Source organism: Cyanistes caeruleus, unplaced genomic scaffold (genome assembly GCF_971803275.1).
Source record: "Cyanistes caeruleus unplaced genomic scaffold, bCyaCae1.hap1.1 HAP1_SCAFFOLD_116, whole genome shotgun sequence".
NCBI lineage: Eukaryota > Metazoa > Chordata > Aves > Passeriformes > Paridae > Cyanistes > Cyanistes caeruleus.
Window position 1 is genome coordinate 448,532 of NW_028255916.1, and position 12,371 is coordinate 460,902.

At 45.4% G+C, this 12,371-nt stretch overlaps 2 protein-coding genes across 2 annotated transcripts; both read left to right on the forward strand.

The window, feature by feature from the left end:
• Nucleotides 1-2,101: 2,101 nt before the first annotated feature.
• Nucleotides 2,102-11,913, forward strand: LOC147646189 (uncharacterized). Its single transcript, XM_086873809.1, has 4 exons — nt 2,102-2,539; nt 2,986-3,075; nt 3,475-3,649; nt 11,846-11,913. The coding sequence occupies exons 1-4, from the start codon at nt 2,117-2,119 to the stop codon at nt 11,911-11,913; spliced, it is 756 nt and encodes a 251-aa protein (XP_086729935.1). The 5' UTR covers nt 2,102-2,116.
• LOC147646190 (uncharacterized) lies at nt 4,444-8,147 on the forward strand. The gene has a single exon (XM_086873811.1). It carries the CDS (start codon nt 5,966-5,968, stop codon nt 8,057-8,059), a length of 2,094 nt encoding a protein of 697 aa, XP_086729937.1. The 5' UTR covers nt 4,444-5,965; the 3' UTR covers nt 8,060-8,147.
• Nucleotides 11,914-12,371: the final 458 nt, after the last annotated feature.

The window sequence follows — 12,371 nt, forward strand, 5'->3', positions numbered from 1 at the left end:
ATAGATAGCAGAAGAAGACTTCTGTTTCTCTGCAAAGACTGATGAAAAGACTCTAGCAGGAATTGGGACTGTTGTAAACACCAAAGATCCAAAGTTTTTTGTCTCCATGTTGTCATGTAAACAAGGGAATGGTTGGGTAGTGGGGGAGAAAAGGGTTGTTCTGGAAGTTTTATTCTGGTTTCTTATTCTTGTAGTTTTTGTTAATAAACTTTCTTTATTCCATTTAAGTTTTAAGCCTGTTTTGCTCTTGTTCTAATCCATATCTCACAGCCAGAAATAAGTAAGTTTCCTAGTGATTTTTTAGTTGCTGCTTTAAACCACACCAGTCAAGCAGGACACCTTTGAAAATGCAGACTGGGAGATCTTCTCAGATGCTGTTCTAAATAGGCCACGGTTCTCTCCAGTTTTCTCAAAGAATTTGGTTCATTTTCCTTGCCCACTGCAGGTCATCTGAGCCGTGTGTTCAGAGGTGCCGATCCTGAGGTGAGTCAGAAAGGAACATTTGATGTTCCTGGTGTTTCAGAATTGTGCAGGGAACTGTGAGCTTGGCCTGTGGCAGTAGAGTGCAGAGGGCCAGCTGGGTGGGCTGAAAGAAGATCCATTTCCATGTTTACAACAGCAATAGCAAAGGCATTGTTGGCTATTTCCTAATTTTCCATTGCAGAGCTTTAAAAGAACTCAAAGCTCAGATTTGCAGAGAGAACGTTGCTTGCTGATAGTAGCCAGGGTGAACTCTCTAATTCAGAGCTATTTGCAGCCTGGCTGAATTAACCCATTTTAATTTACTTGGAGAGACTTAGAATCCCATTGCTATCAAAGCTGATGATTTGTGCTTGGTAGAGCTGGTTGTAGAAATAGAGCTGAATAGAAATAAGGTTCTAAATGATAGGAGCTGCCTGTCCCTAACTCCACCATCTGTCCACAGAGCCCAGAAGCAAGAGCAGACTCTGCTGTGGCTCCCTCTGCTCCTGGAGAAGAGGCCAAAGAGGAGCAAAATGAGCAAAAGGAGCACGAGCCTCCAGCTGTGGTCACAGCCCAGCCTGACCATGCCCAGACAGTAAGTGCCAGTGCTGGGTGCTGCTGTCTTTAGTGCAAGGCAGAGCTGCAAGTTTCTGAGCAGCCAGCACTTGCTGTTGCTGGCTGAGGATGCTGAGTGCTGGAGTCCTGCCAGCACCCAGCCATTCCCCCATCCCGTGGCAGCTGGAAATTGGGCTTTGAGCCGTCGTGCTGAGGCCCCAAAGCGCTGCTGCCTGCGGGTGAGCAGCTGGCTGCTTGGCTCAGGGAAGCTCTGTCTCTTGGCTTCTGCCAAGCCATGGCCAAGGGCTCACACGGCATTGCTGGGGCTCACAGGGCTTGCTTTGTTTGCTTTCCCTTTTTGGAAACCTCTGCATGACCTGGAGAAGTGTTCTGCAGTTTTCTGGAGTAATTCTTCACTTCTGCAGAGTCTTTTAGGCCACCTGTCTTTTGGCTTTTGATAAGCTGCAAGGAGATGATTGTGTTGTCCATGAAGCTGTGGCCGGCCATTCTTGTCCTGTGTGGCCAAAGAAACAAACTGTGTAGTTCTGAACCCTTCTTCTGAGGCAAAATCCACAAGTGGCAAGTTTCTCTTGATACATTTTGTGGTGAAGTCTGCAGCTTTGGAAACTGCATTGGAGCCTAGTGTGGGGGCAAAGCTGCAAGTCCTTGAGTGCTGTCTTTTGTTGCTAAGAACCCCTTTAGAGATGGTTGTTTTTTCTCCTCAGAGCTGTTTTCCTCCTCCTGCCTCTTCTGTCCTGACACTACCTGTTTAACCTATAAATTTCTGCCTGTCCTAGTGAGGTGAGACAATTCCATGGTTTAGGTGGTTTTTGGTGACTTTGGTCATACATGCATTACATGACCCATGGCTTCCTTCATTGGCATCCCTAGGGGTGTGTCAATTAATTTGTTGGTGGGGCCTTTTGAGGATCTCTGTCAGTGCCACTCAGAATTCTCAGCTGACAAAAGAGGGAGGAGAAATACCTTGGTCCTCTTCCATATCCTGAGGTGGCCATAGAGGCTCTCTGAGCTGCAGCAGAGGATCCAATTGCACACATCCTTGTCTCCTGAATGAGCAGGATTTCTAACAAGAGTGTGGATGTCAGAAGGGCAGGAGTGGCAGGGCAGGCCTGAAAAGGGCAGCTCCCAGGCACTTGCTCTCCATTTGTGTGTACAGAACATCGAGGCAGAGCCCCAGGCAGAGCTGCCCGAAGCTCCGATGGCCATCATGGCAGTGAAGAGGAGGCCTGAGGAAGAAAGGAGAAACATCGAGGAGGAGATGAATCTCCACTGGCAGAGAGGAAATCAACGAAACCAGGTGAGTGAAAGTGAGGCAGACACTCCACTCATGGAAATTCCTCTCTGTCGTTCTTCACAGGCCTCCAAGGAGGAGCTTCTGGCAGAGCTGCAGGAAGCTGAGGCTAGGATCAGGGCAAGAGAGAACAGGCTGGAGGAAGAAAGGAGAATCATCCAAGAGAAATTAGATCTCCTCGCTCAGCAGCAAGAGGCTCTAGAAAATCGAGTGAGTGAAAGAGCGACAGGCACAGCAGTCACTGCAGTCTGGTGCTTTCTGCCCTTCTTGCCTTTCCTCTGCAGAGCAGCAGGGGGCTGGGCTGATGCCTCTCAGTGCCATCCTGCTGTAGTGTCTATCCCAGCTGCTTGGAAGGACATTTCCTGCTGTGCTCAATCTCAGCTGCTGCCCTGGACAGTGGCACCAGTCATTTGCCCCTTTTGCCAGCACTCATCTCAAGGGATTCCTGCTGGCCTGCTCCTGCTCTCCTTGTTTCTTCAGGGCTTTTTGCAAGTGAACACAGTCCCCCAGACAGATTTGGAATACAAGCTGCAAGCTGTCTGTATCCCTTGGTGAATCTGCTGCTGTCCTGCTCTTTCCCTTTGCTCACAGTCAATGAGCCTTGGCACACAGGGACAAGCTGTGGTCTCTGACTGCTTTGTTCTCTTTGACTTGAGGTGGACGTGTTGATATCTCACCTGGCAGCCTGCGAAGGCTTCCAGCAAATGCCTGCTGATGAAGAGCCCCAAGGTCGGCGGGAGGCACAGGTACTGTCCCAAGCACAAGTGCTGCAGGCTGAGCACCTTCTGAAGATGGTGCAGGAAAAGAGGACTGAGGGGGAGGAGCTCCAACATTAGAACAAGGAGCTGCAAATGTGTCTGCAGCCCTTGGAGGGGGAAAGGGATCCGTGGGAGGAAGTGCAATGGTCGTTGTTGCAGTCATCCTTGAGAAAATCCAGGAAAATGGAATATGAAACTGGCCATCAACTTGATTAAAACCAACCTTGGGTTTTGACCATTTGGTTCCAGAAGTGGGCATCCAAAAAATCCAGTTGATGAGCTTTGCATGTGGCTAACAGCAACTTCCTAAGGGCTTGCATTTGAAAAGGGAACTCGGGGTAATCTCTGCCAGCCAGCTTTCTGACACAAACTCCTTTCTTCTCACAGATCTACACAGGCTCTTCCATTCAATCTGCTGCAGCAGCAGCAGCAGCAGCAGCATCTAAAGGAGCCTTTGTTGCCCAAGCTGAGCAGTGGAACCGGGGCAGTTTGTCCATTTCCAGCAGTGACACATCTGCTGCTCAGCTCCAGGAGAGCCTGGGAGACTTCGTGGAGCAACTGAGTACGTCTGGTGTATTTCTTGTCTGAGGGACAGTGTATTGTGTGCACGTGCCAGCAGAGCTGTAGCAAATGATCCTCCTCACTTTGGTGTCCCAGAGACATTTAGGACTCCCCACAGGAACTGCTGTGCTCTGAGGCAGCGAGAGAGCGCTCTGGCTGTTCCTGCTGCCTCTGAGGGCAGCTTGGACTGGCTCGGCTTTGCCTGGCATTCCCTTGCCACTAAAGGCAGAAGCAGGAATTGTTCTTGGATCAGCAGGAGGCTGTGGCCTAGCAAATGATCTATGCAAGTTCTGTGTGCTAGTGGCCAAACTGAACAGAGTATTTAATTCCTAAATTCTCCTTAGACTCCCGACTTCCCACCTGTTGTCAGCACCAAAAGACTTCACAGAAACTGATTTGGGATTTTGTCTTTTTGTTGTGGTTCTGTTTTCTGTGTGGTGTTTTTTATAGATTTTTGTTTTGGTTTTGGTGGTTTTTTGGTAGTTTTTTTTTTCTCCATCCTGAAAGAGCTGTTCTGCCCTATGTGTCTTACTGGTGTCATTTTTAGGACTGTTTTTATTGCCTCTACTACATCTACAAGGTTTTTATGAGAATGCTGTATTTTTGTCAGTGAGGACTCCTTTGAAAGAACATCAGGTGACAGCAGAAACAGAGAGCAAGAGATGTTTTCATTGGGCCCACAATGAAGAAACAGATACTTGTATAACAATCTGTAATTAATATCCTAGTTTTATTTTTCTAAAGATGTGTCCAAGAGACACATCCACATGGTGTGATCAGATAAAACAGCTGTAAGAGACGGTCCGAAGATTCCCTCATCTGTCTCACAACCGTCTCAAGGACAGAGACTGAGACCCTGAATATCACAAGGGACTTGGTTTGGGGGTTTGGGCCTAGCTGAGATGGATGTTTACTCAGTGATTGTTTGCAGGTGGTTGCACGGTACACTGCCCTCGTTCCTGCTGGTGAGCAGAGGCTTGGTAACCTGCGTAACGGGTTTTCCACGACTCATGGCTCTCATTCCTGCTGGTGAGCAGAGGTTTGTGCCTGGTACCCGGTGCAATGGGTTTTCCACAACACCTTGTCCCTGTTCCTGCTGGTGAGCAAAGACTTGCAAGACATGGATCGCTCTGTACCCTACACCTGCTCCCTGCGCAATGGAATTTCATTACAATGATCATCAATCTCATCTGGTTTTGGCCCTGCGCCCCTCGTTTTGCAAAAGACTATAAAATTATACCCCAAACTTACCTTCCTTTGAGATCTCCCCAACGGACAGAAGACTCTGCGTCGTTGGACGGCTGAGTGGACTTCGACGTTGGTAGCTATAATCCCCTTACTCTCTTTTCCTTATGCTTTGCTTTCTCTTTTCTTTCCCTCTATCGCATATTAGTGCTGATGAGCACTCAATAAACTGTGTTTTCTTGTTTAAGTCCTTGGTTTGCTGATAATCTTTTGTACTCTAAGACCGGCTAAAAGAACCACATCACGAATCCCACCTTGCGGATCGTGACATAAATTGGCGTCACGGACAGGATTCTGAGAGACAGAAGGGGTTGCAGGTTGTTGTGCAGTCTGTATCAGGGGAAGGACGTTTCGCTTCAGCCGCACCTAGCCTGCCACGCTGGTGAGCAGTGTCTAGAAAGCAAGGGAGGCGACTCGAATTTCTCGCAAACTGCACACGCCCAGGTGAAAAGCACCCCTACACTCATTTGAGGGCTCTGTCTTCAGAATTTTACACGGGATCTTTGAGTACAAAAGGTGGGACTTACTGGTTTTTTATATTTTGACTGCTTGGTGTAGCGGAGAGTCTGAATTTTAACATAAAGGTGTGCCTCCCAAGCAGATTTGGTCTCTCCACCCACGGCAGGGGGGAACGCAGCGTTGGCTGCGTCTGATGTAGTGTAACTGAGTTTTACCTCCCTGTAGTGGTTCTGTGTACTGTTATGTGTTTTTAATGAATTTTGACTGCTTGGTGTAGCGGAGAGTCTGAATTTTAACATAAAGGTGTGCCTCCCAAGCAGATTTGGTCTCTCCACCCACGACAGGGGGGAACGCAGCGTTGGCTGCGTCTGATGTAGTGTGAGTTTTACCTCCCTGTAGTGGTTCTGTGTACTGTTATGTGTTTTTGATGAATTTTGACTGCTTGGTGTAGTAAAGAGACAATTTGAATTTTAACATAAAGGGGTGCCTCCCAAGCAGATTTTGTCTCTTCATCCATACAGGGACGCGAAGGGTGACGTGGCAAAGGCTGCGTCTGTGCGTAACTTAAGTCTTACCTCCCTGTAGTGGTACTGAACCCTTCACACACACAAACATGAGTGAACACTCTGAAAACTCTAGTATAAAAGGTAAAGCTGCATTCATTGCTTTGTTAGCAAAACACAATGCTAAGCCCTCCCCAGCTGGGGAAGAATGGGCTCAAAATAATTGGTTCAACCTGGAAAATGTAACTGATAGAATTTGCTCCCTGCAACATGAGGCAAAATTCAAATTTGGCCGTAATAAAACCATAATTTGTTCTGTATTGGGAGCTTGCCTTACGTCAGCTGTAGAGGCTCGCACGAGACGAAGGCAGGAAGAAAATGCAATTATTGAATCCCTACAAAATTTAGTTGAAAGTTTGCAAAATGAAAATAATTTGTTACGAACTGCTCTGAGTGAGGAGTGTGCCAAAAATTCACAGTGTGCTGATTCCTTTAAGGAGTCGCTGGAAAAAGAAACTCCTCAGATAAATCACAAATATTCTCAAGCAGAATTACATTTGGTAAAAAATTGTGGTGAAAACTGTTGCTCCCAAATAAGACCTTTGATTAAAACAGAATATAACTATATCAATGATGAAGATCTTGATCCACATATAGCCACTAAAGAAATCCCATACACTGCTACTGAATTGGCTAAGTTAAAAAAGGAGTATGGGCGTCTCCCTCAGGAGTCAGAGACAGAATACGTATTTCGAGTGTCTCTCACAGGGGGAGATCAAATTCGATTATCTGAACAAGAAGCAAGTGGTTACTGGGGACATGGTGTTTTCTTAACAACAGGAGATAACCACAACCCATGGTCCCTAACACAGCGAGCTGCATATTGGGCAGGGGGACTTAACCCCCTGGAAAGGGGAGATCCTGTAGCTCTAACCGGCTCCCCAGACCAAATTCTCAAAAACATTCATAAGGCAGCTTGTCTACAACTGATTTATGAAAGAAAATTAATTGTTGGTTATGAATCACCAATTTTGTTACCTGTGAAAGCTGAAATTATGACCCCTTTAATTTGTGGTCTTCCAGAATCACTGAAACCTACAGCAATTCTCCTCCAAACAACCACAGATGATATCCTTGTGGGAGGAGATGAAAAAGAAGTAATAAAAAATAAAGATGCTGAAAAGAGGTACACTACCTGGGAAAAGGGATTGTTGGTAGTTAATCCAGCTCTCATAGAAGTAGAAAAAATTACACAACAACAACCAATTGCATTAAAAGACCCTTTTGAAATTACTAAGACAGCCACTACTGGGACTCTCCACCCTGACGGGGTGGCCCAGAGGGCCACAGTGAGAAAGTGGTATGCCCAGATTGAACATGACTCTAACATCTTCTCAATAACAGAAGGAGCTGTAAAAAATCAGGTGATACAAAAAACTGAGAGCTTAAGTAGCAGCCATGACAAACCTGACTTGATAATTAAAGAAACCCCTCCCAACATAAAAACAGAAAAGGGTAGGTTGATTTCTAGCCTACAGTATTGGTGGAACTTGGGGGTGAAGAAAGGGGTACCGAAGGGTTTAATGGTTAACCTGCCGCTTAAAAAATTAAGTGAATTGGTCTCTCAGTGGCAGGATTCCAGCCCCATTGTACCAAGCGCTCCACCTCACCCTCAACTGATTCTGGGCAGTGGGCCAAAGCAACACCACTCACAGGTTCTGGACAGTGAGCAAAAACAATCAGCAAACTCTTGGTTCACTGATACCTCTGCCAAACGAGAGGGAGAGGTGTGGAGGTGTGGGGCAGTAGCCCTCCAGCTTTCCTCTGCTGAACAAATCGTTACTGAGGGAGAAAGCAGCACTCAGGCTGCAGAGCTGATAGCTGTTTGGAGTGTTTTCCAACATGAGGTAGAGAATACCTCTCCTGTCTGTGTCTACACTAACTCCTATGCTATGTTCAAGGGATATACTGAGTGGCTTCCTTTTTGGCAACAAAAGGACTGGGAAGTAAACAGAATTTCAGTATGGCAGAAGGAAAAGTGGCAAGAAATTCTACGCTTTCTGCTGGTAAGAGTGGGGATTATATCTTGGTTAGTCCAAACTGAAACTTTTAAAAGAACTACAGGAGAATATTCATGGGTAACCTCCGATGCCCTGGGGATAGAGCATTGGATAAACACCCATTGGATAATTCCATCATTTTAATCTCCTGCCCCTATGTGGCAGACTCTGTTTTGTTTATTTTCTACAGAAGAACACCGAGGGACATGAAGATCAGATAAACCATGAACTTATAGATTTAAAATAAATGCTGTAACAAAGCCTATATTTAGTGTAATAATCACATACCATGGTGTGAATACCCCTTTTTGTGCTAAATGACAAAGCTAATATTTTCCCTTTCTTTTCTGTTAACTCAAGGTGATGATGTTTCAATACGCTGCAGACTGAGTACCGGATCCCATACTGAGCCTGTACACAGTCAAGTTGCCGGATCTCGTGGCCAGGTTATATCTTGTGAAACTCGGAATCAAGATTGTTGGCTGAATTTAACGGCTGTACAATTGTCCTCCAAAGTCGTGTGTGGTAAAAACAATACCAAATATTGGGGAGAGCTTAATGTTCAGGTTGTACTACCTACCACACAACCACCAATTAGATTGACTCCAAAAATTTCTGAAATTGGACCCTATGTAACCAGGAAAACTGGCCAACAACAAATGCTATTTAATCCAGCATGGTCTATCAAACAAGTTAAATTACTAATGCAAAACAATGTCTCAGAGATTCAGCCAGCTTGTTCACCTTTTTTGCAAACTTCCTTTGAGGGGTGGACAACCTGGTTGCGAAAGCGAAATTCTTTTCACAAATGGATGACAAGAGATATAACCGGTGTCGTGGGATCAGGACTAGGAATTTTGAATAGTATTGATTCAGAAGTATTGATGAATAAATTGGCTGTTGCAACTAAAGATTTGACCAAAATACAACTACCACTGAGGTCATCTTTAACTGCTTTGGGAACCCAACAGTGGTTGCTATTAAACATATTACCAAATTGGGAAAGGGTAAATGTAGATGATCACAAATTAATAATTGATGCACTCAGTGCTACCCAAAACAATGTTTCTCTGGCTCTTAGCTGTATTCAAGCCCAGTTGTGGATGCAGTCAGTTGCTGCATCAATTATCAGAGAGGGTGAAGAAGGCACCTTTCCCACTGAGATTCGGAAAATAGTCTGGGACAATGCCAATGATTTTGAAAAGGAATTTCAATCTTGGTGGAATTTGGTAAATTTTACCTACGATCCCACCACAAACACAGCCACAGCTTTTGTGTTGACAATACGTAATGCTTCAGTATCATTGCACTGGGGCTGAATCATGACGGAGCTGTTCTCTATCCTTTAGAGCATAGGGAATGGGCCCGTCAGATTGGTGGGAAATGGCAAACTGTTGGTTTAGAAAATTGTATTGTCCAGGAATAACAAGGGTTTATCTGTGAAAGTAATGCAATCAAAGCTCAAGACATTTGTTTAGACACAGAACAGAATATCTGTCATTTTGAAATCCATCCTAATGACACTTCTGAAGCAGTGCTTGTGTATGTAGGCAATGGATGTGTATGCTTGAGAACTGCTTGTGATAGTATGCTTGTAGAAAACATAGTAGTGGATACTAAGAATCATTCAAATTTTTGTGTATGCAATTTTACTAAGATTATAGGTTGTGACTTTTCTTATTTAGCTCCAGTTACTTCATATTATCTTTTGCAGTATAATTACACTTTGATTCATCGTTTAGTGCCTGCTCCGATTGGAATGAACTTTACTCTGGTAAGGCAATTGTTGCTTCACCAGGATTTAATCGAAATTTTGGAAAAGATCAAAAAGGATGGACAAAAGACCTTAGTTACGGTTCACCACAATGTGAAAGGAATACATCGTGTTCTGGAAAGAGTAAGGAAAGATGCTGAACACAAGTGGTGGGACACTCTTTTTGGGTGGTCACCAACTGCTACAGGTGTTTTGAACAAATTGTGTCATCCCATCATCGTCCTCTTGGTTTTAGTTTTACTTGGTTTTGTTCTATCAGCAATTTTGTACATCCTGAATTGGAGAATGATGAAGCGGTTGACACAATTGACTTCCATAATGGATGCACACAATATGATTGGTACTTTACATGTTGCTGATACCCCTAAGGTTATCGATACTCGATGAATTATGCAGGCACTACAATAAATAATTTGACATTGTGACTAGGAGGTTAATCATTTTATCATGGTGTATTTTAGAATATAATTTATTGTTTGTTTTAAGATAAGAAACCAATCTGTAAGTTTTAGTTGATATATATGGAATGGTTTTTCTTTGAAATGGATATATTGATTTTCTTATTGTTTTTGTTTTCTCTTTTTCCTTTTTCTGTCCCTTATCTTTTCCCTACTACCTGTCTCTGTTTTTTCTGGGATATACTACCAACTGTAACGAGTCCTGAAGACTTCAGAGAAGAATTCTGCAGCAGCACTACAACATCGTTCAGAAAGACCTCGACGATTGTGAGCCACGGGGTGGTGTAAGAGACGGTCCGAAGATTCCCTCATCTGTCTCACAACCGTCTCAAGGACAGAGACTGAGACCCTGAATATCACAAGGGACTTGGTTTGGGGGTTTGGGCCTAGCTGAGATGGATGTTTACTCAGTGATTGTTTGCAGGTGGTTGCACGGTACACTGCCCTCGTTCCTGCTGGTGAGCAGAGGCTTGGTAACCTGCGTAACGGGTTTTCCACGACTCATGGCTCTCATTCCTGCTGGTGAGCAGAGGTTTGTGCCTGGTACCCGGTGCAATGGGTTTTCCACAACACCTTGTCCCTGTTCCTGCTGGTGAGCAAAGACTTGCAAGACATGGATCGCTCTGTACCCTACACCTGCTCCCTGCGCAATGGAATTTCATTACAATGATCATCAATCTCATCTGGTTTTGGCCCTGCGCCCCTCGTTTTGCAAAAGACTATAAAATTATACCCCAAACTTACCTTCCTTTGAGATCTCCCCAACGGACAGAAGACTCTGCGTCGTTGGACGGCTGAGTGGACTTCGACGTTGGTAGCTATAATCCCCTTACTCTCTTTTCCTTATGCTTTGCTTTCTCTTTTCTTTCCCTCTATCGCATATTAGTGCTGATGAGCACTCAATAAACTGTGTTTTCTTGTTTAAGTCCTTGGTTTGCTGATAATCTTTTGTACTCTAAGACCGGCTAAAAGAACCACATCACGAATCCCACCTTGCGGATCGTGACAACAGCACTGCAGGCATTTCTCAGGAGCGAGCCTGCAGCCCCTGTGCTGTGTATTCCTCAGATCCATGGCACGTTTTCATCCCTGATTCCCAGCCATTCCCATGACTCTTAGAATCCTACCTATTGGCCCAAGCCCTGCTCAGATCAGTCTCTGGGAAAACACATCAAGCCCTCTGTGATTCTGCAGCACAACCCATTTAATCTGCTTCTTGCCCATAACAGCTGCCAGTGCTGTGCTCTCAGAAAAGACCTGGTGGGGCTGAGAAAAGATCCCAGCTGATTTGGTGTCTACCTTCACCTGCTGGGACACAAAAGGGCCTTGATCTGCACCTGGCTGTGTCTGATCTCCAAGGCAATGCTGCTGTGTCCTGAACGGGGGCCACAGCTTGTCAGGGGCTCAGGCTGGCTGTGTCTTCTTGCCATTGCTTGTCAGTGCTCATGCTTGGCCTTTGCCAGCCTTGTGCTGTGCCCTGCTGTGCTCTCTGCGCTTCATTTCCTTCCAAGGACTGGACAAAATCAGTCTCTCTGCTGCCCATTTGTACTGCACAACTGCCTGTCTTGTTGCTGCTGTGCTTGCTGCCCAGCTGACCACAGAGGGTTCAGAGCCCCAGACAGCGGGGCTGCCTTTGGCATCTCCTGCAAGTTGGGATCTCTGCCTGAAAGTCAGCATCTTGCATTTTGTTTCCCTCAGGGAGGATGGTGAACAAGGAAAATCCCATCACAAAATACATTGAACTGGAAAGTCTTGGCAGCGGGTGAGTCCAACCACAGTCACTTCTACACAGCCACGGGCCAGGTGTTTCACTGGGGGAATATCCATCAAGTGGGAAGTCAGACAAGTTGTCCACATGTTTAGACAGCGGGCTTAGTCTGCCCCATCTCTCAGTACTGGCCAGAATTTGTCAAGTGTGCTCAGAAGGCATTGTCAAAGACATCTCCATGCTGCCAAGGTCTTGCCTGCAGCAAGGAACAGAACCTGGTAAATCTGCTTGTCTCTCAAGTGTGGGACAGCTCAGGATTCATTTCCTTCACATTTTTGGATGTCTCCAAATCATCTGGCCACACTAATGAAAGGAGAAGAATCTTGCTTGCCTGAAAGCACAACCTACCCCCAATGAGAGCTGTCAGATAACAGTTCTCAGGAACATTTCTCTCCAAGAGTTTGCTAAAGGAAATACTCCATGCTCAGGATTAGAATTGCACAGTTTAGAAGCTGA

Bases quoted from the DNA above. Each gene is read 5' to 3' on its own strand.
- LOC147646189 (XM_086873809.1), top strand. From the start codon at position 2,117: ATGTCAGAAGGGCAGGAGTGGCAGGGCAGGCCTGAAAAGGGCAGCTCC. The intron at 2,540-2,985 runs GTGAGTGAAAGA...CTTTGACTTGAG, and splicing joins AAGAGGCTCTAGAAAATCGA to GTGGACGTGTTGATATCTCA. The intron at 3,076-3,474 runs GTACTGTCCCAA...TTCTTCTCACAG, and splicing joins AAGGTCGGCGGGAGGCACAG to ATCTACACAGGCTCTTCCAT.
- LOC147646190 (XM_086873811.1), top strand. From the start codon at position 5,966: ATGAGTGAACACTCTGAAAACTCTAGTATAAAAGGTAAAGCTGCATTC.